This window comes from Mus musculus, chromosome 1, assembly GCF_000001635.26.
Source record: "Mus musculus strain C57BL/6J chromosome 1, GRCm38.p6 C57BL/6J".
Classification (NCBI taxonomy): Eukaryota; Metazoa; Chordata; class Mammalia; order Rodentia; family Muridae; genus Mus; species Mus musculus.
Window position 1 is genome coordinate 171,042,615 of NC_000067.6, and position 26,422 is coordinate 171,069,036.

Genomic DNA, 26,422 nt, shown 5'->3' on the forward strand with positions numbered 1-26,422 from the left:
GAAGCAAAGGAACCAGCTGGAGGGGAGAGAGGGGCAGAGGAAGGATAGTTAGGAAGCCATGAAGACAGTGGAGTGGTACTCATGTATGGAGATTCTATAATGAAGGCCATTGCTTTCTTTCTTTTTAATTGTGTGCATACGAGTGGTTTTGCCTTCATGTAGGTATGTGGGCCACATGTGTGTGTGGTGCCTGTTGAAGCCAGAAAAAGACCCCAGATCTGGTCTTGGAGTGAGTGAGAGACAGAGTGTAAGTTGGGGTGTAAATTGTCATGTGGGTGCTGAGATCCGAACCTAGGTCCTCTGCATGAGCAGCAAGTGCTCTTAGCCACTGACCCATTTCTCCAGCCCATTACTTTCTATATTAAAAAAAAAAAATCTTTTGAAAAAAAATTACTTTAGGAGCTCGAGGCCAACCTGGTCTACAGAGTGAGTTCCAGGACAGCCAGGGCTACACAGAGAAACCCTGTCTTGAAAAAAACAAAAAAGAAAAAAAAGGGGGGGGATTACTTTAGGGGCTGGAGAGATGGTGCAGTTAAGGGTGAATTCTGCTGTTGCAGAGGACCTGAGTTTGGGTCTCAACACCCACATCAGGTGACTCACAATCACAGGAGCCTGTTACTCCACCTCTGGGGGATCCCATACCTCTGGTCTCCAAAGGCACCCACACTCATATGCACTCACCCGTCTCCTGCACACACAGTTTAAAATAATAAAAGTAAATCTTTTAAAAGTGCAAATTAGGGGCTCAGTGGTTGAGAGAAGGACTGCTCTTCCCAAGGACCCAGGTTTAATTCCTAGCACCCACATGGCAGCTCACAACTGTCAGTAACTCCAATACCTGGCACGTTCACACAGACATGTTTGCAGATAAAACACTAGTGCGTGTAAAGTAAATAATTAAGAAAACAAATTGATTTTAAAGAAAGCATTGTTGTATATAGGCTTGTTGGAGTAAAAACAAAATGGGGATTTTTTTTTAAAGTTTACCTAGATCTACAATTGTATTGCATGTAACAAAACAACTACAAAACACATGAACTACAGATGAAGGCAGTGGCAACGTTCAGTGAGAATGCTCAGGACAAATAGCTTTTGCTTTTCTGGATTTTGTTTTGTTTTGTTTGTTTTTAAACTTACTTATTATGTATACAGCCTTCTGGCTGCATGTATGCCTACAGGCCAGAAGAGGGCACCAGATCTCATTATAGGTGGTTATGAGCCACCATATGGATGCTGGGAATTGAACTCAGGACCTCTGAAAGAAAAACCAGCGCTCTTAATCTCTGAGCCACCACTCCAGCCTCTAGTTTTTAACTTTTAAAAATGGGAGATGAGGATCTGTGTCTTTGCTTGCTTGTTTGCTTGTTTGCCTGTTTGCTCATTTGTTTGTTGAGACAGAGGCCCTCAACATAGTCTTGGCTGTCCTGGAACTTGCTATGTAAACCAGGCTGCCCTCGAACTCAGAGATCCTCCTGCCTTAGCCTCCTGAAGGCAGGAATTAAAGGCATTCACCATCAGCAAGAAGTGGACTTAAAAAAAAAAAAATCAAATAACACAGACCTCAATTACAAAACATAATGACAAAAAAAATCCCAGTTTCCAGGGCAAGATACCCCCTCTCACCTCTGAAGTTATAAGGTGGGATTATAAAAATGTCTAGGAGGCCCATCAATCCAGACCTTGTGGCATAGAGGACTCATCATGATGGACCATTCGATTTTCTCATTGATAGGGCCAGTATCAGGCCTCTCCTGACATGGCTTCTCGCTCTCACATCAGAAGGGGATTCAAATGCTCGAGGTGGCGGGAGCTGGAGCTGCTCAGCGTTGCAGTCCTGGTTCGGGGCTATGGGGTTTTTATTCTGTTGTGGGAGTCCCGCCTCCTCCTGCCCTCGCCCATCCAAGCCTCTGACATCCTGGGCCGGCCGCGCTGACTCTGGCAGCAACCCAGAGAGGCGAAGTTGCAGAGTGGCTGCACCTATGCCCCACGTAAACTAAGAGCTGCTGCAAAGAACCACACGGAAGGGAAGGTTGTATGATTCTGTAGGTGTAGAGTGGTGACAGCCTCAAGTCAGAGAGCAGCACTGGGGACAAGTTCTTCCCGTTAGTGTTTGGAGGGCAGTCCTGCGCACGCGCATCCCGAGGCCAGGCCCAGCTGCCTCGGGAAGGCCGGCGCGTTCTGTCATGCAAACAGAAGCATGGCTTCTAAGCTAGAAATGAAAATAGTTGGGGGTGGAGGCTTGTTTTGAAAGAATGAATTCTTGAAACACTAGGGTAGGCTTTTCGAGACTGACGCAAAGAGAATGGTAATACATGAACTAGTTATAGCGATCAACTGAAATAAGGGTCCTGCAAGCAAGAAGTTTGCCTAGCATTGGTGGTTCAGTGGTAGAATTCTCGCCTGCCACGCGGGAGGCCCGGGTTCGATTCCCGGCCAATGCACGATGCGTACCTTTTTCAAACCCTGTGTTTTCCATATGTTTGTTTCTAATTTTCCTTTTCAGAGGCTTGACCCCGGTACTTTCTCAAGCCTTCCTCCGAAACTCAGGGTTCGTTCGATTTTATTCTTATTCTTTTACCGGTTTACCTCTAAGAAAGTCAAACAACACTGGCCGTAGAATTCGGGAACAATACTCAAGAACACTGCTTATGAGAGAGCCCACATTTCACTCCTGATTTTGAGACTAATCCTATAAATGTCCCTTTCCCAAAGAAACATCGTCCCCAGAACGTTTTGGAAAGACGTTGCGGGTTTTTTTCTCTGTGACCCTGTTTTTTCTCGGGTGCAAATGACCCCGTGATTCAGATATAGAATACATTAGTGTAGCATCAGTTGATTTTACGTCCCAAAGCAGTGGTTCTCAACCTTCCAATGCCGCGACCCTTTAATACAGTTCCTTGGGTTCTAGTTACCCCCAACCATAAAATTATTTTCTTTGCTACTTCATAACTGTAAATTGGTTACTGTTTATGAATCGTAATTTAAATATCTGATATTCAGGATATTTGATAAGCGACCCCTGTGAAAGGGTCCTCTGACCCCCACAGAGAGGTCACGACCGCTGTCTTTAAGGCTGAGGTGGGTTCATAAACCAGTGAGACTGTGTTACTTCCCACTGAGGTTTTAAAAAAATGAGTCTTTTTATCATGCCCCATTTTCTTTAATGCAGAACATTCCATTTTGACTTCCTGATGTTGAACTTATATTAAAATTCAAAAGTTTTTTTTAATCCCCTTGAGGAAAAGACGGGCACTGTCTCACTCCCCCCTCCCCCCGCATCCCCACACCCCTCCCCACCAGGGAATACAAATTTAGGTGTCCCAAATTAAAACAGTCTAGGGGCCTTGCTTGAGTTCGTTTTCTCTGCTAGTTAAAGAATTAAAAGGAGGCCGGTCGTGGGGCACATGCCTTTAATCCCAGCACTCGGGAGGCAGAGGCAGAGGCAGGTGGATTTCTGAGTTCCAGGCCAGCCTGGTCTACAGAGTGAGTTCCAGGACAGCCAGGGCTATACAGAGAAACCCTGTCTAGGGAGAAAAAAAAAAAAAAAGAATTACAAGGAGATAAAACTCTCAGCTCAGCAGGTGAGGTGGGGAAACCCCAAGCACCACAGGTAGGATCCGCAGATAAGAAAGGGATTTACTGGAGGTGAGGACACAGACAGACTTCAGAGGACATACAGAGAGAAAAGGCCTCTGCAAAGCACAGGTGGGGGAGGGGGAGGTTACAGAAAGCCAGAAAATCCAGTCTTTTCTCAAGACTTGGGGGTGGAGGTGGGATGGTAAGCCCCTGAAGAGTTTTTCTTTCCTATTTTACAGTTCGTCAGCTTTAAGAAAGTGAGGATGGGCCGGGCGTGGTGGCGCACACCTTTAATCCCAGCACTCGGGAGGCAGAGGCAGGCGGATTTCTGAGTTCGAGGCCAGCCTGGTCTACAAAGTGAGTTCTAGGACAGCCAGGGCCACACAGAGGAAACCCTGTCAAAGAAAGAAAGAAAAGAAAAAAAATTGAGGATGGTTGATCCACCCAGAACTGTTCTGTGACTCATCCTGAGCAAGTCCATCAGCAGGGGGCTGCTGGGTGAAACAAAGGCCTACAAAGCCATTGTTTTAAGCTGTCAGGCTTTTGTCTCAAGCCTGAGGGGGTGAGGCAGAAGCAGGCCACCTTTGAAATTCGAAATTCACCACCTTCATTACCTAGCCTTTCTCCCTGTCTGTCTGTCTACCAGGGAGTCTGACACCTGCTTATTACCATGGAGTCTGAGTTCCCTTTTGTAAACTCATAAGGAGAGCCAAGGACCATTTCATTAGAATTTGAGAGGAAACCACAGAGTAGGCCCAGTGCAAATCCCAGAAGCTGCCGGGAGGGAGAAGAGAAAGGCAGGCCTTTCAAGGTCAGCAATGGAGGTCTGCAAACAGACATGTGTGTGTGTGTGTGTGTGTGTGTGTGTGTGTGTGTTCAAGAAAACAGTAAGAAACACAAGCATCAAGGGCAAGCACACTTGGGACTCTGGTCATCGTCTAAAGAGAAGACAGAAAGGGGGATGGGGCCTGGCATAGTGGTTCAGGTCTTTAATCCCAGCACTTGGGAGGCAGAGGCAGGAGGATCTATCTATGTGTGTAGGCCAGCCTGGTCTTCATAGTGAGTTCTTGGACAGGCAAGGCTATAGAGAGAGACCCTGTCTCAAAACAGAACAAAGAAGGAAGAGGAAGAGAAATGCTTTTGAACTAGAACTTATGGAAGAGAGCGGGGTTAGCGGTGAAGCTCTACAAGCATCTGCCTCTGGTTTTATTTTTTTGACCTGGAGGACATAACTTTCCTTTAATGGGCTTCACCCACACCCTAGTACCGCCATCTCCACATCCAGTAAACGAGGGGTGAGGCCCAAAACTGATTACAAGAGGGGTCCACTCCCCATGTCCTCCAGCTCTGTAAACGCGGCTAGCTGCCTAACACTGGCACTACAGGCCATGCCTCCAGCACCGGCTGAAACTTCTAATTTGCAGAAACAGAAAACTGTTTCGTAAATGGCTGTTTTCTTCCCAGAAAGATAATAACCCAGTGGGGTATCTTAAAGTACTCCACCACTGTGAACTGAAGGGACATCTATGATCCAACACTCAGTACAAAGTAAAGCCAAGCTCTACAGTATGGTTTATAGCGTGACCCCAAACTATAAAAGTCTGTCACACCAACTAGCCGGATGTTCTTGATCAAGTGACTCCATCTAAGGCACATCTAATCTTAAAATGAGATTGGGCCACCTTTTTTTGTTTGCTTCCTTGCTTGTTTGTTTTTGTTTGGGGGGGTTTTTTGTTTTGTTTTGTTTAGGTTTTGATTTTCTTTGTTTTTGGTTTGTTTTTCAAGACAGGGTTTCTCTGTGCAGCCCTGACATCCACTATGTAAACCAGGCTGGCCTTGAACTTTCAGAGATTCACCTGCCTCTGCATTCCTGAGTGCTGAGATTAAAGGCTTGGGCCACATCCACCCAACTGGACCGCTTTCTATAAAGACTTTGCAGCCTAATGATCTCCGATTTCAAACATTAAGGAATGTACTTAATCCACACATATTTATTGTTTTACCACATGCCCCAATACTGAATTAGGGTCTGACTATGTGGTGGCAAACAAAAGTCACCCCTCTAGCTCATAAATTAATGGATGGGGGAGGGGAGTCACACACTAAACAAGCAAGCATACAGTACATTGATGATAAAAAAACAAAGGAGAAAAATAGATCAGGAGAGGAGATTGTAAGCTAGATTCTTCAAAACCTACTTCTTACTATGGGTTATTTTGTTAATCTTTGTGTGTGTGTGTGTGTGTGTGTGTGTGTGTGTGTTTTGAGACAGGGTTTCTCTGTGTAGCCCTGGCTGTCCTGGAACTCAGTCTGTGGACCAGGGTGGCCTCAAACTCAGTAATCCACCTGCCTCTGCCTCCCAAGTGCCACCACTGCCTATCTTACTAAGGGTTCTTAAATGCTTCAACTTCCCTTCTAGCCCACCAACCAAAGGTAGGGGAGAAGGTTAATAGGAAGTAGGGGATGTGGACCTGTTTAGAAGTAGTTCTTTGGAGCAATTCCAAAACTGAATCAGTAGCGGCAGTATCAGTGTTGTGGATAGCCCTGGTGCTGTTTGTATTTTGATACTAATTCTGCTTCCTCAGGAGGGGCTGTGAAGAAATATAGTTTTTAGCGTGGCTAATGTGCACCAAAGCTGTTTGCAGACGCTTTTCCCTATCCCTGCTGCTTGAAGAATTTTCCCTTTCCCTGCCAATATAAGCAAGTTCAATACCACCCAGCCCCTTCCCCATCTGAGAGGACTGACTTAGAGGTCATGATGACCATAGCTGCCGGAGCAAGATTCTCAAAGCAAGGTTCTCAAAAATTAGCTATAACACAGATAACAGTCCTTGGAAACCCTGACTCAGTTTGAATTCCGAGCTAAACCACATACTGCCCTAACCTTGCTGACGAAGTTTTCTGGCACTAAATAGCTGATCACTAAAATTAAAATTATACTATCGCTTTGCTAGCCAATAATGATATTACTGTGAAGCCCCCTTTTCAAAAGAGTATTCAAAAAAACTGTGCTTTTGACAATCTCCCTCCGAGGCTGAGCAGCCCCACGCGCGTTGGAATAAAAGCCTCTTGATCTGTCGTCAAGCTGTGTTTTTGGGGGTCGCGTTCTCTACACTTGGGCTCTTGGGGGCCCAACTGCTGCCTGGAATGAGGAGGGTAATGAATGACGTACTCAGGTGACTTCTTGTGAACCTTCCCCTAATGAATAAAGATTCCAAGGAACCAATCACTGGGCAAGTAGGCGGGACTTCCGGGTCGGAGAAAAGGACTGGGGAAGAAGAGAGGGACTTGGCTTGGGGACTTGGGAATGGGAGATGAGCATGGAGGCCAAGATGTAGGAAGCAGAGGCCCGTGGTTCAGGTAGCAGATCCGTTGGGACTCAGAGGATTTAACCTAGAATGGCACTAGTTAGGTTGCTAGTTGCTGTGCCCAACGATTGTGTTACCTGTTACCTAAACTAAATTTTTGTGGTGTTTTCCTTCACAAGGCGACTCAACGGGATTCCAGAGAGAAAGGTACGGCAAACCGTGGGTTTGCAAGAAGTACACCCCCAAAAGCCGTGGGATTTTGTGGGGGTGTGGGGCTGGCATGGTAACGACCCTCCATAGGAATTTAGCCAACCAGGTGGAGAGAGATTTTTGGAGCTCAGGCTCAGAGTCTGCTGAGATGAGAACAGGCCGGCCTGGCTGTCGGTACCTGGCCAGTGTAGCATGGATTGCTTTTTAAATATTTCATGCTACATATCAGTCCAATCAAAAACACCCAACACGCATCAGTAGCAGCAGCTCAATCCAGAAGAAACCACAAACCTCCGCCAAGTCGGCACTAGTCTTTGAAGCTTGCTCTCTACGTTAAGTCACTCTAAGTCACGCTAGCATATATCAGCAAAGACCTGTCAAGTGTTACAAGGCAAATCCATGCCTCCTCTCACTGTGGAGTTATCTTGGTTTTTTGAGACAGGGTTTCTCTGTATAGCCCTGGCTGTCCTGGAACTCACTTTGTAGACACCAGGCTGGCCTCAAACTCAGAAATCCCCCTGCCTCTGCCTCCCGATTGCTGGGATTAAAGGCATGTGCCACCACGCCCGCCGGCAGGGGTTATCTTTATAGTCTTTCTAAACATCACAGCCCCCTCAAGAGTCTACTCCAACAAAACATCACGTGCTCTTTCACAAGATAGCTTCCAGGAAAACATCACCTGATACAACTGAGTCCCCAGAGAAAGCAGAAATTTCCACCTCAGGAGATTTAGGAAGGTGATAGAGGAATAAGGTTACACTATTGAATAATCAAAGAACATGGGCTGCTAACCCTTGAATAAAAACTGAAGGACATGATCAGAGTCTGTCTTCTGTGGCTCTCGTAAAGCATATGAACTAGTACTTTAGTAAGAGCGTGGGGAGGGCTATTTAGTTCACAGTTAGAGATACAGAGTTCATATGGCCACATTTGCTGGGCGTCTGAGGAGGACTTTGCGTTGCTCTATGCAGGGCAGGATACAATAAGTACGGGCACTTGTGGGAGAGAAAGCAGTTAAGCTGCAAGGTGGCCAAGCTATTCCTCCCAAAAAGCATCAATCACGCATCTGTGGAGGAGGCCTAAGCTCACCCACTAGGGTCTGAATGCCTCCTATTAGTCTCTCCCACCTAGCAGCACTGCACCTGAGGCTCAAACCTTAGTATGAGTTTAGGTTGACATGAGTCATATTTAAGCAAAGGCGACGTGAGACAGGATGTGGGAATCTGTCAGCCGGAACGTCCCTGAGTCAGAAAAAACGATGATCTGGAGAAGTATGGCGGCTGTGTTCCAGGAAGAGTAAAACTGAGCAAGAACAAGGAAGGAAAAGCAGAAGGAAATGAGATCAGAGAGACAAGAGCCTGTGGTATCGTCTTGGAGAACACTGCAAAGGCACTAGATTTCCTTCCAAGTACAAGGAAAAGCTCTTAATTATTTTGAACAAAGAAGTCACCAAAAGGAGATCCTTAGCCCACCGTTGATTTTTTTTGCTTTATTATAGGAGGTCAAACCCAGGGCATTATGTGTACTGGATAACAGCTATGCCATCAACCCTTAGCCTGCCCCTGTCTCTTGTTTAAAAATATACATGACATTTTAATTTATTGTGTGCACCTGCCATGGTGGATGGTGGAGGTCAGAGGACAACTTCCAGGACCTTGTTCTTTCCTTTGGCCACATGGGCAGTAGGCATCTTGTTTGTGAGATTAGCAATAGGTTCTCTTTCCTGATGAGCCGCCTAAACCCAGGATCTCACTGGGTTATCCAGGCTAGACTTGCACTCACTCTCTCTGTATGACCCAGGCAGGCCTTGAACTGGCGATCCTCCTTCCTCAGCCTCCTAAGTCGTTGTGATTGAAGAACCAAACATCCCGGCCTGCTTGTAAGTTGCTTTCAAAGGAAGGCTGTGTGGCTGAAAAGTTGCTGCTGCCACCGATGTTTTGCCATACGATGGATGGGGTGTCACTTGTCTTGAGGAGCCTGGTGCTTTCTGATTGACAGGGACTTCCTCCAGTAATCCCTCGGGGTTTGAAGATTTCTCCGTACATAGAAATAAAGGCCCGTGTCCACTGCAAACAGGAGGCACATCACTAGGGAGAAAGCAGTGTGGTACCAGACTAGAGAGATGGAGGATGTAGTTGCTGGGTCTGGAGGGGAGGAGGAAGAATTGGAAGAAGTGAGCCATTAATACAGAAATTCAGAATAAACGGTGAGGTCCCTAGTGCAGAGCCTTTGTAAAGCGACCAAGGTCTTAAACTAAGGACAAGAGCAGACAATAAGTCAGGAAGCCTTCAATGGGCTTCTTCTTTGTTTGGTTGGGTTTGTTTGTTTGTTTGTTTGTTTTTTTGAGACATGGTTTCATGGCTGTCCTGGATTCACTTTGTAGACGACGCTGGCCTCAGACTCACAGAGATGTCCCAGCATCTGCTTCCAGAATGCTGAGGTTAAAGGCATGCACCACCAGGCCTGGCTTTCAGTGGGTTTGTCATCTCTTAACCTTCTCCAATATGTTGCTAAGTCTGCCTTTCCTAAAGGCCATGGCCATATCTGTCTGAAATTATAGCAGACTTTGCGGTCACTGAGTGTTACGGCCTAGGTATAATATTACAAGGCCTAGGTTGAATGTTAAGGCCTAGATAAAATGTTAAGGCCTAGGTAACTGTTACCTGGCTAGCCTGCCATTATAAGGAAACTTTCTCATATGTCTCTGCTGTTACTAGGAAACTTTCTATCGCCAAGATTGATTTTATATCCTGCCATGTTCTGTGCCCCTAGAAACCAATCAGGATAGAAGTCAGTAGTACTGTTTTATATAGTTAGCCACAATAAGCTTGGACCTGAACCAACCACCCAACAGCACTTCCTACACCTGTGTATGAGCTTTGATTGGTTTTGCCTTTATAAGCTGACTCTGAGATGGACCCCAACATAAGAGACACCTGTACCAAAAAAACTATTCGGACTAAGACTTCCATTTTGAGTAGTAGTCAAGCAAAGTTTAAATTCCCAAGAGCTCCCTGGGAACTGGCATCCTACTTTGCAGAAAGAGACATATCCACAGGTAACGGACATCCTAGTTAGCAAGCTAAGACATGAATATTGGATAAGGCAAGTCCATTGCCACAGTTGAGTACCCCAACCAACAGAAACAGGATAAATGTATAACAAAGACATGTTCCTAGGAATCCCCTATCCCTCAATCCTGCTGGGGGAATAACAACACAGATGTTTGTGGATTTGGGGCTTTAAAACCCCTATGGGATCTTAACTCTGGGTCAGGGTTCAGTTCCTGAATCTGGCCCATAGCTGTGGTTGATCAGTCCTGGGGCTTATATGCTCAATAATCTATCTCTGTCTGACTGAGATCGGTGTTCGTGTGGTTTGTGAGGTGATTGCTGGACCCCAACACTGAGACTCAGCAAATGCCACATGAAACAACATCCCGTTTGAAACAGGGATTTTTGGTCACGGTTTTGAGGGAAGCCATCTTTTCCTCTCCAGTCTGACCTCTAATTATCATGCTCCTGCCTCAACCTTGCAAGTGCTGGAGTTACAGGAATGCATTCACGGGAATCTTTAAAATGTATTTCACTGCACTGTGAGTGCAAAAGGAAAGGAGCAGATTGCGCATACCATTCTACCTCAGTTGAATCTCAGAGCCCTTCACTCTGAGAAGCCTGTAGGTACCGTTCATGGCTGGAAAACATCCTTTAGGGCAACCTTGAACTAGCAACCCATAAACTACCTCAATAGCTCTTCACCAACCACCTCCTCTGGTCCTGTGACTGGGACGTGTCCACCAATCAATATTAGTCTGTCAAAAGAGGTTGCAATCCTAAAAGACATCATTAGGATTTCACAATACAAAATTTCTCAAGAACAGAGTCTTGTTTCCTTGTGATTAGAGAAAGATTCCCAGGGCAACGTGGCTGCCCCAAGCTAGAGTTTAAGAGGTCAGGTGAGAGCCGGGCGTGGTGGCACATGCCTTTAATCCCAGCACTCGGGAGGCAGAGGCAGGCAGATTTCTGAGTTCGAGGCCAGCCTGCTCTATAGATTGAGTTCCAGGACAGGCAGAGCTACACAGAGAAACCCTGTCTCAAAAAAACAAACAAACAAACAAACAAAAAAAGAGGTCAGGTGATAGTCACCAGTCTCAGGATCCTAGCATTAGGACACCAGACAGAATGTTTTGAAATAAAGTAATATGTTTTAAAGCCAGGCATAGCAGCTCACCTTGGACAGTGATGGTGACAGGCTTGGACTGGTGCTGTGTACTTCCTAGACTTCCTTTGCAGTAGTAGTCCCCACTGTGACTGTGGTTGGCTTTTGGGATAGAGAAATTACTTTTGTAGTGATGATACCTCACGGATTTTTCATTATGGAAGAACGAGATCCTGTTCAGTAGTTTGTTCCTCCAGCTATGGCACCTTAGCGTGATGGTTTCCCCTTCCAGAAACACCCGCTGAGGGGTCTGGAGCAGCAGCCAGTCTGAAAGACATAAAGAAAATTTACCAAGAGTAAGATACAAAGGGGTAGCTGGGCCATAGTGTCACACACCTTTAATCCCAGCACTCTGGAGACAGAGGCAGGTGGAGCTCTGTGAGTTCCAGGCCAGCCTGGTCTACAGAGGAGTTCCAGCAGGGACTACACAGAGAAACCCTGTTGCAAAAAACCAACCAACACACAAACAAAAAGATACCCAAGTGCTGTAGCTATCTCTCAGCAGAATGAATACATAAGGGCCCGGGTTCAATCCCTAGGGACAGGGAATGTTGTAAAATCACAACACCTCAGAGATGGAGGCAGAACAATCAGAAATTCAAGGTCATCTGCTATATAGCAAACCTGGACCATATGAACCCTATCTCAACAGCCAGGGCTGGAGAGATGGCTCAGTGGTTAAGAGCACTGACTGCTCTTCCAGAGGTCCTGAGTTCAATTCCCACCAACCACATGGTGGCTCACAACCATCTGTAATGAAATCGGATGCCCTCTTCTGGTGTGTCTGGACAACTATTGTGTACTCATATACATTTAATAAGTAAATCTTAAAAAACAAAAACAACGGGAGGCAGAGGCAGGTGGATTTCTGAGTTCGAGGCCAGCCTGGTCTACAAAGTGAGTTCCAGGACAGCCAGGGCTATAGAGAAACCCTGTCTCGAAAAAACAAAAACAAAAAACAAAAAACAAACAAACAAAAAAAAACAAACAAAAAAACAAAAAAAAAACCAAAAAAAAACAAAAAAAAAAAACAAAATCCACAAATATATACATATATGCCATGGCCTCTACAACTGCCTATCATACAGGGCTACAAGACTCACACAGGAAAAACATGCCATTAAATCTATGAGGTATTAAAAGCAATTTTGAAAAAGTTTTATGCATTTAAAATACTAAATGGCCGGGCAGGGGTGGCGCACGCCTTTAATCCCAGCACTCCGGAGGCAGAGGCAGGTGGATTTCTGAGTTCAAAGAGTGAGTTCCAGGACAGCCAAGGCCACACAGAGAAACCCTGTCTCAAATAAACAAACAAACCAATAACACTAAATGTGGAACATATATTAACTTCAGTAACTATATGAGTTATAGAATAGAGCCTTCGGTTTATTAGCATAAGTGTTGCATATGGTTTAGGATTACTAATTTAATGATATGATTTTTGAACAAATTTTAGGAAGTGAGGCAAGGAGTCATGAACTGTGTTTGAGTGAGAGGAGCCTGAATCAGGCCAGGCTCTGCCCTGCTCTACTCAGGCTGCTTTGACAAAGTGCCATGAACTAAGCACTCAGGAGCCAGATGTGGTAGAACGTGTCTGTAATCCCAGAACGTGGAAGGTGGAGCAGAAGGATCAAGAGTTCAAGGTCACCCTCAAACCTGGGCTTCGTGGTACTCAATCTTAATAAACAAATGCTCAAAACGGAACCTTAGTGGCTTATAAACAATGCACACTTACTTCTCAAATTACTCTAAAGTGAGAGACCAGAAATGTGTACATTGAATGAGAGCTTACCTCCTAGTTTATAGAAGTGAGCTTTATTGTCATTCCTACAGAACTTTTGTAGGTCTCCCTCATATGGACTCCAACTATGACCTGGTTACCTCCTCTGAATACCACCCCCTAATACGGTCTCTTGGTGTTAAGATTACAGTATCTCAGTCTTGGATCATAAGCATTTGAGGGCATGACACACCTTAGTGGAATCTTCCACCACCAAACAAACAAACAAACAAACAAACAAAAAGGAAATGTATGACTTATTGAGGGGACTGTAGCTCAGGCTGGCCAAGAACTCATCATGTAACTAAGGCCAGCAGCAAGCTCCGTGCCTCAGTTGATATTACATACAGGTGTGAGCTATATGGTTGGTTGGTTTGGTTTGGCTTGGTTTGAGATGTGTTGGGTCTCTTTATAGTAGCTCTGGTTGTCCCACTCACTCTGTAGACCAGGCTGGCCTCGAACTCAGAGATTCGACTGCTTCTGCCTCCTAAGTGCTGGGATTAAAGGCATGAGCTACCACTGCTTGGCTGGTGAGATCTTTTTTGATTCTGTGTTCTCTTGTGAATCTGAACAAAATGGCTAGATGTTCCGTGAAATATAAAGAAGGCATTCATGCTAGTGGAAGAAAGATGAAACTTCAAGACCTGTAAGTCATATAAAGTACTCAGAAATTGCTGGTTGGTTGTGAGCCTAGAGGCTGCCTGGGGCTGAGAAAAAAGAAAAACAAACCTGGGTATGCCCCGTAGTTAAAACATTCCTGAGAACATCTTGACCATAAGATAAAGGGGACTGTGAGGACATAACAGGGCTATCTGAACTGAGTCAACAACTCACAGAACTCTGACACCCTGCACGTACATGTAATTTTTCCGCTGATGTTTGAATAAGCCAATAGTGTGTTGCTATGCTAAATTTCACATCCCTAAGCCCCTTACCCCATAAAAAAAACCCTAGCTTTCAAGCCTCGTGGCCACATCCGTTATCTCCTGTGTAGGATGCATGTCGGTCCGGAGCTCTGTAATTAAATGACCTCATGTATTTAAGAACCTCATGGGGGCGGGAGAGATGGCTCAGAGGTTAAGAGTACCATCTGCTCTTCCAGAGGTCCTGAGTTCAGTTCCCAGCAACAACATGGTGGTTCACAACCATCTATAATAAGATCGGACGCCCTCTTCTGGCCTTCAGGCCTAAATGTAAGTAGAATGTTATATACATAATAAATCTTAAAAAAACAAACAAACAAACAAACAAAAACAAAAAAAAACCAGCCGGGCGTGGTGGCGCACGCCTTTAATCCCAGCACTCGGGAGGCAGAGGCAGGGGGATTTCTGTGTAGCCAGGGCTACACAGAGAAACCCTGTCTCGAAAAAAACCATCTTACTGAAAAGTCAGATGTGGTGATATGAAGATCTCCAAGGGTGGAACTGAAATCTGGCATGTGAGGCCAGCAATGAGGGGAAGGGAATCCAGTCCAACGTGTAGAAAACAGATAGGCTGTGTGACGACTTTTTGTTTTATTTGTTTGTTTTTTCGAGACAGGGTTTCTCTGTATAGCCCCGGCTGTCCTGGAACTCACTCTGTAGACCAGGCTGGCCTCGAACTCAGAGATTCGACTGCTTCTGCCTCCTTGTGGAGGCTGCCCCTCTCCTATAGAGTATACCTGTCTAGACTCTGTGCTCCCCACCCCCACCCCCAACTGCCCTGGCAGAGCTGATGTTTACAAAGCAGGTCCTTCCTTCTGCTTCTCTGGCAGAAGCCTTGAACCTCTTGCTCAATTGGGACTGAGGCCAATACAGCCATCCTCTCCCACGCAAGACTACACAGAGTAAGCGAAAAGGGAAATGAGAGGACCAATGTCTTTCAGAAAAGCTCTCCATGATGCTTCCCAGAAACCAGACCATCCTTTTTCTTGTAAACTTCTTCCCTGTAAGCAGATTCTCCAGTCCTCGTATCCCATCTCCTCCCGGGGCCAGCCTTTACTTACCAGAAATCACTCCCAGATCTACAGGGTCGCTGAGGCGGGTCTGCTCCATTTGACACCGATATTCTCCACTGTCATTGACTGTGGCCTTAAACGTGTAGCTGGATTGGACCTGGCTCCGGATGGAACTCCAGTTGTGGAACCACTGAGTAGAAGAGTTCCCAGGGTTGTGGGTCCCTTCGCACATCAGTGTCACCATGTCTTCCTTGAGCACCTGGATCCATGGGGGGTCCAGTTTCACCACAGCCTTCGGAAGAGCTGCTGAGAGTGAGAGAAGATATGAACAACTCAACTTTGAGGGACTGTGCATTCCAAAGAGGTGCAAGGGGCCAGAGAGTCCACCATCGCAGACCAGTTAAAGGTCTGAGGGTAATGATTCACAGCAGAAATCTAGCAATGGGAAGGGTGGAGCATTTAAAATCTGACTGTACTGGGCAGTGGTGGCCACGCCCGGCCGAAACCCTGTCTTAATAAAATAAAATAAAATAAAATAAAATAAAATAAAATAAAATAAAATAAAATAAAATAAAATAAAATAAAAATCTGACTGTGATTGTGATATATAACAATTCAAGACCACTGTGGGCAACTTAGCAATTCTATCCAAAATAAATTTTAAAAGACTTGTAACTCAGCGGTAGAAGCTTGTGTGGCACACTCCAGGTTCTATCTAGGTTCAATCTCTAAACCATTTAAAAAAAAAAAAAAGCATGCTTGCCCTAGTCTCTTTCCTTTCTGTCTTTGGAGAACCCAGTTGGAGTCTTAGCAAGGATTATACTCCAGGGCCCATTGTGAGAGAACTGCTCCATCTGAACCCAGGCAAGACCCTTGGTAAAACAGACCTTCCCTACAAGGTGAGCATAGCGTTCTGTTGTAAACAAGGGAAGCTCAGACTTACCACTCTGCCTGTCTGCAAAAGCTGTAAAGAAGAAGAGAGAGGGTGGGGTCAGTGTAGAACGGCAGAAGATGAAAGCAAATTCAGTTGTGTGCAAGGAGCCAGCCTAGGCTTGGCTCCCCTTCCCCCGTGAGTCTGTCTCTAGTTTATCTTACCTGTTTTTCGTTTATCTAGTTTGAATATCCTTCTCACCTAATGCCAAGTGCTTGGCACAGCTGCAAAGCTATTTGACGCAAGACAGCCTTTTCAGGGACTGTAAAATTACCTCTGAATTCTGACCTTAAGTGATATTAGAGTAATAAGAAGTTAGAATCCTCTGTCGTTGTTATTGTTGAGACAGGGTATCACTGGACTAACCACTTGCCTGTGTATCCTAAGGGCTGAGACTAAAACACGATCACCACACCCAGCTCTAGAAATCTCTTTTTTTCACAGGGTCTCACAAAGCCAGGTTGGCCTGGAATTGGAACGCACTATAGTTGAAGCTAACCTTGAACTCCTGATTCTCCTATCAAGACCACACTCAAGTGCTAGGATTACAATCCGGTACCACCAGACATGGGGCTCTGGCCCTGTTAATCTCTCCCCGGTTTCTAAACCAGTCCCACTCTTTACTACCCTGGTCCCTGGAGTCTAGACAGTAAGAGAGGCTGAACTTATTGGATTTCAGAATGAGACTTACTCACCAAACAGCAGCAGAATTGTCAGTGGTGGAAGTAGCCATTGGCTTCCAGAGTGTGCATTCTGAAACATCTGGGTGTCCAAAGTCATTCAAGAACTGGATCAGAGTCTGATGAGGTTCAGGAGATGAACTACAAAAAGAGGAAGGAAATGGACTCTCTTGCTTAACCGCACTGGTCAGCAGACTCTGCTTCTCTTAACTTAACAATAACAAGTTAAACAAGATGTGGACTCAGCCTGACAGATATCCCTTCTACACGCAGCACCTTCTTGTACCCTTGGGGAAAACCCCAAGCTACTGTTTGCTGTGAAGAAACTGGGAGAAACACTAGAAAGCAGAGGAGAGAGCCTCTATTTACTTACTGCCCCGAGTCTTGATTCGATGCTGTTTTCATAAACTCCTGGACTGCCTCACAGGCCAATGCAGAAAGGCTCAAGGCAGCTTCAGCAAAGAAACTTTGACCTAGGTGAGATAAACAGATCTTCTAAACAGGTAATTGAAAGAAACACTGGATTAGTATTATTATTATCATCTGAAGAAATAAGTCCAAGAAGGTCTCTATCCTATATGCAAGTGTCTGACCTTGGCCTCCACACGCATAACAAACTTGTTGGGGGATGACTTTGGTTTATTTTGATTTTTGAGGCATTGTCTCTCTCTGTAGCCCAGACTGTCCTGAAAACCATATATCAGCCAGGCTGCCCTGGAGCTCAAAGAGATCAGCTTGCCTCTGCACCTGAGTACTGGGGTTAAAGGCACACGCCACCAGGCCCAGAGCAAAAGCAAAGGTTTTGGGTTTTTTGTTTGTTTGTTTTGTTTTGTTGTTTTTGTTTGTTTTTGAGACAGGGTTTCTCTGTGTAGCCCTGGCTGTCCTGGAACTCACTCTGTAGATCAGGCTGGCCTCGAACTCAGAAATCCGCCTGCCTCTGCCTCTGCCTCCCAAATGCTGGGATTAAAGGCCTGCACCACCATGCCCGGCTGTCAGTTTTTAATTTCCAAGCACTCACATATTGTTTTACCTTGAACATATTTCAATTCAGACTCAATTTTAAGTACTTCAAGGCTAGTGGCTACTACATATACAATATATCAAATGTGTAGTGTAGCCGCCCTCAGCCACAGGAACTAGGTTTCTGGGGGGGGTGGGGGTGGGGGGAGGCTGGAGCTGTATGGGAGGAAACGGAAATACCGAGACCAAGACAGATACCTATCAAGGCCCAATGTTTACTTAAGAGTCTGAGCTTACAAAGGGGGAAGGTGAGATAAACAGATCTTCTTCCTGCCATCTCCTGCCACATCAGGCTTTGAAGGTTTGTCGCCAGCCTGTCAGCACTTGGTCTGCCAGAGTCGTTAGCACTCGGTCGGTCGCCAGGTTGTCAGCTTATCTCAGGAATGTCTCAGGCAAACAGGTTCAGCCTCTCTGCGCGTAGCCTTGTCTTGGAGAAGAGTGCAGTGGCAGAACAAATAGACCTATCTAGGTCCGAAGACTCCACCCTAGGTGGTCTGGTTCACAGTGGCAGAACAGGTCTGAGCCAGCCTGCTCAAGGCTGGGAGAGGCTACAGTGTAGGAAAATAATTATTTAGAAAACTTCTAGTTTCGAAAAGAAATAAGCAAGCTCATTCCTGTGCACTGGGCTAAAACCTCCAAGTCCCCAGCACTTCTACAGTCTTTTCTGACGTAAAGTATATAATAGACGACTTGTGTGGGGTAAGGGGTGATTTCTGGACCACCTTAGCTTTGTCAGTTGGGGTTAACAAACTCAGGACTAATAGGTTATGCCTAATCTCTCTTACAGACACCAAGAGGGAACCCTTGATGACTACAGTGTTCTTTATAACAGTCTTATTACTTTTCTGGCATTTTCTTATCTCTGTATAGTACCTTATCTTTCTTCATTTTATGCCAGTCAACACAAGAAGCATCAGCCTCTTAAATCTCACGTTTATTCTTCCAACATTAAAATCTCCACAGGCTCCACATTCCACTCGGACTGAATAAGCAGGAAAGCCCAAGCTAGAATGTTCAATTTACCCTCAATTAACTCCAAAGAGAAAATAAGAAACTGGTTGTTTTCATAATACTTATTTTAAAATTATCTTTATATGGGTGTCTGTGTGTGAGTATGTGACTACAGGTACCTGAAGGTCCAGAAGAGTGTTGGATCCCTTGGAACTGGAGTGTTGGGGTTAAGGAATTCACTCAAACCATAAATGCACCATCTTAGTTAAGCAAGAAGAGTTTATTGAACGCATATCATGATACTGGACCTCCAGGTCCACAAGAATGAAAAACGTAATTGTGGCACTAGTCTGCTCTCAGAGTAGACTTTTTATAGGAGGAAAACGGGTTCAAAAGTTTAAACTGCAAGGAAGAGAGCAGTTGGCTTACTAGACAAAGTATTGAGTAAGATGGATGGGTAGTGAACAGGGGAATTTCAAAACATTGAGATAACAGAGTATTGTAACTTTTTAGCTTATTAGTAGGCATTCTTCAGCATCAGCCACAAAAACCACAGTGAGTTCATATGTAGGTGCAAAAAGGACCAGACGGTCAGCTCTGACTCAAGCGGTTTTAGACATAACAGTTCATATTGACCTTTGATTTGAGGGGTCCTACATAAAGCTTTGTGTAATTTCTTAAAATTAGCAAACCTCATACAGAACATTAAGAACAAAAACAGGGTATGTGGTCAGCATGGCCTTGAGCCAAGTACTTATCAATGTCAGTGACCAGTAGGCATGTTACAGCAACGTGGCAGGCATGTTACTGAAAGAGTAGGTAAACTCAGTGCTCCAAGGTATGCTAATCATAAAACAGATATCGACATTCCTCCACCCACCCGCTTCCTGGGTTCAAGGAGTGTTCATTCAAAGAAAGTCACCCTGACCCACCCTGACCATTGCTGGAACCCGCTATGCAAAGGTGCTATTGTTAGGGGCTCTTAGAAACTGTCTTGAGAAATAACCCTCACAATTACCAGGTATTCCTTGTGACACCTGTGACTTTGTACTTCCTTGTGACTCTTAACTGGTATTTTTGGTATTTTCCAACAACGCCCTCCCCACTTCCTTGAGTTGTGGTTTCTTCCTTTAAATACCCCCTTATCCAGCTACTCGGGGTGCCACAGTCCTCTACCCCTGGTGTATGACCGTGGGCCCGAGAGCGCTCTTGAATAAAAATCCTCTTGCAGTTTGCAGCAAGACTGTTTCTCGTTGGTGATTTTGGGGTGTTGCCTCTCCTGAGTCAGAACGTGGGGGAGTCCTCATGTTGTGGGTCTTTCATTACAGCTATTGCACTGGTAGACATGGAATAAACATGGCTACAGCTATTCTGGTGGGGTGGGTGGTGGGTGGGTGGGGGTTCAGATCATAACAGGAGTTACAGACAGTTGTGAACCTCTTCACTAGATGCTGGGAATTGAACTCTGAAAGAGCAATAAGTGCTCTTAACCCCCATGTTGTCTCTCTATCCCCAAAGCATTGATCAGTTTTAAAACATTAAGTGTTTTATTTTTAAATGGTACCAAAAAAAAAAAAAAAAAAAACCAAACCAACCAAACAAAAACCACCACCATCAACAACAAAACCAACCTGGAATATTGGTAATTAAAACAAAAACTGTAGAATCAACCAGTCTCCCATTTCATTTTTGTTACCATATCAAGTTAGTCAGGAACGTTGTCATACCTGGTGATTCTATTTAACCTGGAATCTAACACTTTTAATCTCCTCTACACGCCATTTAACCTGGAATCTAACACTTTTAGTCTCTACACGCCATTCTTGCAGAGACAAATATCTTCGGCAAGCTGGGTTACTGCAATAGCCCTCTTCTTCGCTCTTCTATCCTTGCTATACTCCAGTCTGTTCTCAACACAACGTGCAGAATCACCTTCTTAAACCCAAGCCATGCCACATCATTCCTACACTGGAAAAGCCCTTGCAGTTTTCTCCTTCTCTGCAGAGTAAAAGCTAACAATGTGTCTGATCTGCCCTCAACCTTCTACTGACCACTTCCCTTACTGTGCCTCTCTTCTCTCGGCACCAGCCAGGAAAAACGCTCAAGGAACCCAGGCACAGAGGGTTTTTGCATTCTTGCCCAATACTTACTTTGCAATACTCAAAGCCCATAACTGACTGTCAACGGAATCAAAGTCGAACCACTCCTGGGAGTCAAGGTCACTCTACCATACAATGCCTTCCAAGTAACAAAGAACTTTCCCCATCAATAAACCTCAGCAGGCCCAGGACCACAAGGTGGGTCCCACAATCCTGCTGTGATGCCTTCAAAAAGGCCAGCAGCCAGTGTGAACACCCAGAGCCTATTCTCCATCCTGGAAGGGGTAGGGGGACAGCAATGCTGTGGTCACTTAGCAGGTCCAGTTATTTGAGGGTCTAAAGGGGACTTCTCCTAATAACCTAGCTAGAGGGTTTGTTCCAGACCTAAGAGCAGGCGATGAGGAGGAGATGGAGTCCTGTTGAGGCTCCATGAGTGGCATGGGTGGACGAGTGTCTGTGATCCGGGCGGCGTGTGAGGAAGGTCCGCTTGTGATGGGGGCGGGTGCGTAGTCTTGGTTCCAGGGTAAGCAGGGAGTCTGTAGTGGAGAGGTGCAAATTTGTTGTGTGGGGGCAGAGAGGCTGGGCCGGAGTGGTAGTGTGGGAAAGGAATGGGCAGCGTGCAGACAGGGAGAGCGTGAAGCGGGAAGACGTCTATGGGGTATCGGGTCCCGGAGAGTGTGGTCGTGGGAGGGCGCGCGTGTGTGTGCATGTGTCCACGCGAGCGCCACGGGGCCACGCGCTAATGGTCGAGTTGTGTTGTTGGTGTGCGTTGGTGTTGGGCAAAAGTGAGCGAGGGAAGAGGTTTGGGGAAGTGAGGGTGCAGAGAGGAAGAAGAGAGGCTTCCCTGACCGGGAATCGAACCCGGGCCGCGGCGGTGAGAGCGCCGAATCCTAACCACTAGACCACCAGGGAGCGTCGGCCCGACGGCCACGGCTACCGACTCCTGGAGACACTCAGACACACAGCCTCTCCGCCACCGTGGCAGATACACTGCTTGCCCGCCTGGAAGCCTCCGGCCTCCGGCGGACTACTACAGGCCCGCCCAATGCTTAGTCCCTCCTTAGGAGGCTGGAGTTCGGCGTTGGGCGTTGGGCGTTGGGCGTTGGGCGTTGGGCGTTGGGCGTTGGGTGTTGGGCGTTTCGCAATCCGCGCCTCTACCTGCCCTGCCTCTTGCCCCCTGTCTCTGCCGCCAACCAGGGTGCGACCTCCTGGACTAGGCACCGCTGCCCCTGCCTCTTCTCTTCCCGCCCGTCCCAAAGTAAAAAGGTCTGGCGCTTGGGCTTCGCTCGCTAGCGCAGCCTGGCGACAAGCACAAGCTCAGAGGCGCCTGGCAGGGTGCCCCAGGGCTCGGGACCTTGGCAAAACGTGGGCACGCTGCGTTGGCCGGGAATCGAACCCGGGTCAACTGCTTGGAAGGCAGCTATGCTCACCACTATACCACCAACGCTGCACCGCTGGGACGGCGCCCACACGACGCCGCCGACTGACAGACTGACTCCGGACAGAGCCCAGAGCCTTCCACGACGACGCCTACCGCTGACTTCCCTCCCTGCGCACGCCCGGGTGGGTGACCCGAACCCCGACCACACCCACGGCTCCGCCGCTCCGCGCTTTTCCTCGCCGTCTCACGCGAGCTGCGCGCTTAGCGCACTCGCACGCACACGCCTTTCCTCTGGGGCGCTCTCGCCTCCTGCCTGCTGCCAGCCAGCGCCCCCGGGGCCACCACCCCGACAGGCCTGGCACACCGCTCCAGCCCAGAGAGGCAGGCGCACGCCGCCCGTTCGGGCACACCCGGAGCCCACCGCGGTTGGGGTCGGGATGGGAGGGCTCGCTAGGGCTAGGGGCGGACGGGGAGCGTGTTGGCAGGCCCCAGGCGCTGGGCGAGCGGCCAGAAAAAGGGTTTGAGAGCTTCGGGGCGGCTTTGCTGGAGGACACCGTGCTGGGCTGGATCGTCTGGGTCTGCGTGTGGGGCGGGGGTGGAAGGGACAGCACCCCGCGGGCCACCCACTTGTCTTTCCAAAAAGGACGCTACGCCTCCCCGTCGGGGAATCGAACCCCGGTCTCCCGCGTGACAGGCGGGGATACTCACCACTATACTAACGAGGACAACGCCGACTACGACGCACCGTCGCCCGACCGTCTACGACGACACACACGACCCACAACCTCCGTCTCACCCAACGTCCACCTCTTCTTCTACACTCCACCGCAACCCAAAAGCCCCCGGGACCCGGCGACAACAGCAGGACCACGACCCGCAGCCCTGGGGGACCGTGCGGCTGGACCGTTGCCACCCCGCCGGCCTGGAGACCCGGCCTCTGAGCGCTGACGACTGGCTGCCCGCATCACTCGCCGACGGCATCACCAGAGGCTGGCGCCACACACCTGGACCTGCGGGCCTGCCTGCTGGGCTGCGGGCATCCGGACCGGGACCGGGAGGGGCTCTGGCGCCTAGCAGAGTCTCCACGTCGACGCGCTGGCGCTGGCACCGGGCGAGGCGGAGCAGGCATGAGTTGGGCGGGCTAGGCACGCAGCTTGAGCACCCAGACGCGACCGGCCCCACGCCAGCCCGGGCGCCCCTGCGCGTCAAGTCCGCATCCGGGCGCGCGCGCGTGGGCGCCGGACGCCTGCGAGGCGAGTGAGCTGGAGCCCAAACCGCCGTCAGGATGGCCGAGCGGTCTAAGGCGCTGCGTTCAGGTCGCAGTCTCCCCTGGAGGCGTGGGTTCGAATCCCACTCCTGACAGCCTCGCCTTTTGCCACCGCACCCCACCCCACACACCGCATCTCTTGCCTCCATCCTCAACCTCTCCAGCGCCTCCACACTCCTCGCCTCCCAAACTTGGTGCCACAGATCTGGATCTGTCGGGGCTCACCCCAGGACCTCAGCTCGGGGCCCGGACTCTCCTACCCTCTGGCGCGGCCTCCCCTGACCGGTTCATCCATCTATCCATGCATCCATGCATCCATCCATCCATCCATCCATCCATCCATCCATCCAACCAACCATGTATCCATGCATCCATGCATCCTTCCATGCACGCATCCTTCCATCCACCCACCCACCAACCCAACCAACCGTCCATGAATCCATCCATGTTTGCCTCCATCCATCCATGCACCTCTGCATCCATGAATCCACGCATGCATGCACGCATGCCTCCATGAATCCATACCTCCATGCATGCCTGCATGCCTGCATCATTTCCGGCCCAGGCTCTGTCGGGGGGGAAACATGTTCTAATAATGGGTCTTGGGCCCTGGCAGGAAGCACAGGCTGAGAGTTCATCAGGTGATGGCAGGAGACAGGGCATGGGTGGTTCAGTGGTAGAATTCTCGCCTGCCACGCGGGAGGCCCGGGTTCGATTCCCGGCCCATGCAGAGTCCAGTCCCTTTTGGTCTTCACGCCCACATTGCCCTTGGACAGCCTGCGCTGTACACCACACCTCCTCCACATACACAGACACACTCCACTTGGCCACTGGGCCACTGGGCCACTGGGCCACTGCACACACACTCTGGCCTGCCTGTAAGCCTTGCCTCTCCTCATTCTGACAACTACCTAGAGCCTCCTTCAAATCACCTGACACACTCAGCCTACCCACTCGCCTCCACCAACAAGAAACTACACACTCAGCCTACCCACTCGCCTCCACCACCCTCTTATGCTTTCCCTTCTCCATCTTCTTCTCCAAGGAGTTATATATTTGTTTTCTGGAGGTACACTCTCCCTCTCTTTAGATACACCAGAAGACACCACATACACCAGATTCATCAGATTCCATTACACGTGGTTGGGAGCCACCATGTGCTTGCTGGCAATTAAACTCAGGACCTCTGTAAGAGCAATTGGTGCTCTTACCCACTGAGACATCTAAACCTGACACCACCTTCACCTACAGGCTCCCTCCCTACAGTGCTGGACATAACCCCTCCTCCTCCTCTTCCTCCTCTGGGATGTGGACTTGGCTAACCCGACAACTCTCTTCTGTGTCTTCATCCTGCTACAGCCCAACCTCACATCCTTCCGGTCCACGGTCCACTCCTCCCTCTCTGCCCAATGGGTGGGGTGTGCTTCTGAGAGTAACCCTGCATGCACACAGACACACACGGGAAAAGAGCGGGATAGGGGGAGGGGGAGAGGTAGTGGGAGGAGGACGGGGAGGGGGAGGGGAGGGGGAGGAGGATGGGGTGGGGGTTGTAGAGGGAGAGAGGAGGGAGAGGGAGAGGAAGAGAGGGGACAGGGGGAGGATGAGAGGAGGGAGAGGGTGGGAGGGGCAGGGGAGGGGAGAGGGAGGGGAAGGGGGAGGGGAAGGGGAGAGGGAGGGGCAGGGGGAGGGGCAGAGACAGAGACAGAGTCAGAGACAGAGAAGGAAGGAGGGGGACACACACATATCCAACAAGGGAGACAGACAGACAGAGAAAGATACATACCCACACATGACTTTGGGAGCACCCACTCAGAGAGACAGAGAGACAGAGGAAGAGAGAGACAGAGAGGAAGAGAGACACACGAAGACCACATGCAGATAGACAGACAGAGTAAGAGAGAGGGACACACACACACACACACACACACACACACACACACACACACAGCACAGCCATGAGAAGCACAAGCACCAACAATTGATTCCATGGTCCTCCATGCCAAGCCCTGCCTCCCTTACAGGTCCCTCAATGACCATCCCTGATGGTCGCACCCAGGGTTGTTACACTGCATCTTCTGCCGCCCCAGCTGTTAATGGGGATGCCTCGGTTGGTCAGGTGTTTGTTTATTTATTTGTTTGTTTGTTTGTTTGTTCTTGCACCTGCTGCTGCTGGTGATGGTTGTCTTATGGCTGATGCTGTTTCTGATGCTGCTCCTCTTCCTGCTGCTGTTGCTGCTACTGGGTGTGCTGGTCCTTACTGAGGGTCGTGGAAAGAACAGGAGCTGAAGCACCCCAGTCCCTGCCTGGGAGCAGGCTGCAGGACCCATGCCTGCCGTGCATCCCCAATCCTCAGCTGCTCTCTGGCATCCATCCCCTCATGCCTTCCATCCATCACAGTTTGGCTGGCTCCTGCACATTCTCAAATGACTGGCTAGCGTGAGATGCACACTGGGCACCCATGCAACTTGGCACCTGTCTTTTGAACTTCAGGAAATAGTCCCAGGGGGTTTGACCATGGCTTGTTTCTCAGCTCCAGCTGAGCACCATCAATGATTTGTCCGTGCACGGTCGGGCGAGGTCTCACCTTGGTGGATCCGCTCTCCTGCTCATTACTCACGGATGATTCTCCAGCCCTGGCTGATCTGGACCACAGATTCTTGGCTCAGAACCCCAAATGGCTTCAGCAGAGTCTATCAGGGACTCCCAAGATGCCCTCTGAGTGTCTGGGGTGGGGGCAGTTGGGATCGATATAAAAACAACTTAGTGAGTCCTGCCTCCGTCTTATCAGCTCCATTGCTCTCCAGATGTCCTTCCAAGCTGCCTGGGAGAGCACAGGGAACTTGGAGCATCCAGCTTGAGCCTTTCCAGCACAGAGCTCAAAGTCCCTCCACCCTCCCCAAAGAGGTACCTGCCAGGTGTGTCCCAGCAATACCCCACTCCTGGTACCAATTTCTGTCTGAGCTAGAGTTTCTGTTCTTGGGGGTCAAACACCATAACCCAAAGCAACCTTGACAAGGAAGTGCTTGTTTCATTCACCTTAATTAAGGCTGGCTCAGAAGTCCCTC

The 26,422-nt window shown here is 48.4% G+C and overlaps 1 protein-coding gene and 7 non-coding genes across 14 annotated transcripts; 3 read left to right on the plus strand and 5 right to left on the minus strand.

Moving 5' to 3' along the window:
* Nucleotides 1-2,370: 2,370 nt before the first annotated feature.
* n-TGgcc4 lies at nucleotides 2,371-2,441 on the plus strand. The gene has a single exon. It is a non-coding gene; the product is annotated as a tRNA-Gly (tRNA).
* Nucleotides 2,442-8,554: 6,113 nt separating this feature from the next.
* Nucleotides 8,555-23,301, minus strand: Fcgr3 (Fc receptor, IgG, low affinity III). Of its 7 annotated transcripts, none has more exons than XM_006496659.4 (7): nucleotides 23,095-23,301; nucleotides 17,013-17,112; nucleotides 16,655-16,780; nucleotides 15,972-15,992; nucleotides 15,077-15,334; nucleotides 11,325-11,579; nucleotides 8,564-9,238 (listed from the first exon to the last, which is right to left on the minus strand). In XM_006496659.4, exons 3-7 carry the CDS (start codon nucleotides 16,737-16,739, stop codon nucleotides 9,054-9,056), a joined length of 804 nt encoding a protein of 267 aa, XP_006496722.1. In that variant the 5' UTR covers nucleotides 16,740-16,780; nucleotides 17,013-17,112; nucleotides 23,095-23,301; the 3' UTR covers nucleotides 8,564-9,053. The 7 variants fall into 7 exon arrangements, with proteins under 7 accessions (NP_034318.2, NP_001343440.1, XP_006496722.1 ...); XM_006496658.3 differs by lacking the exon at nucleotides 23,095-23,301 and adding an exon at nucleotides 22,799-22,895; XM_006496660.2 differs by lacking the exon at nucleotides 23,095-23,301 and adding an exon at nucleotides 22,140-22,313 and having other exon boundaries at nucleotides 15,077-15,331.
* n-TEctc5 lies at nucleotides 21,550-21,621 on the minus strand. Its single transcript has one exon. It is a non-coding gene; the product is annotated as a tRNA-Glu (tRNA).
* Nucleotides 21,977-22,038, minus strand: Mir6546 (microRNA 6546). The gene has a single exon (NR_106103.1). It is a non-coding gene; the product is annotated as a microRNA 6546 (primary transcript).
* n-TGtcc1 lies at nucleotides 22,085-22,156 on the minus strand. The gene has a single exon. It is a non-coding gene; the product is annotated as a tRNA-Gly (tRNA).
* n-TDgtc3 lies at nucleotides 22,744-22,815 on the minus strand. The gene has a single exon. It is a non-coding gene; the product is annotated as a tRNA-Asp (tRNA).
* A 68-nt stretch (nucleotides 23,302-23,369) lies between the features above and the next one.
* Nucleotides 23,370-23,452, plus strand: n-TLcag6. The gene has a single exon. It is a non-coding gene; the product is annotated as a tRNA-Leu (tRNA).
* A 564-nt stretch (nucleotides 23,453-24,016) lies between these two features.
* On the plus strand, nucleotides 24,017-24,087 carry n-TGgcc12. Its single transcript has one exon. It is a non-coding gene; the product is annotated as a tRNA-Gly (tRNA).
* Nucleotides 24,088-26,422: the final 2,335 nt, after the last annotated feature.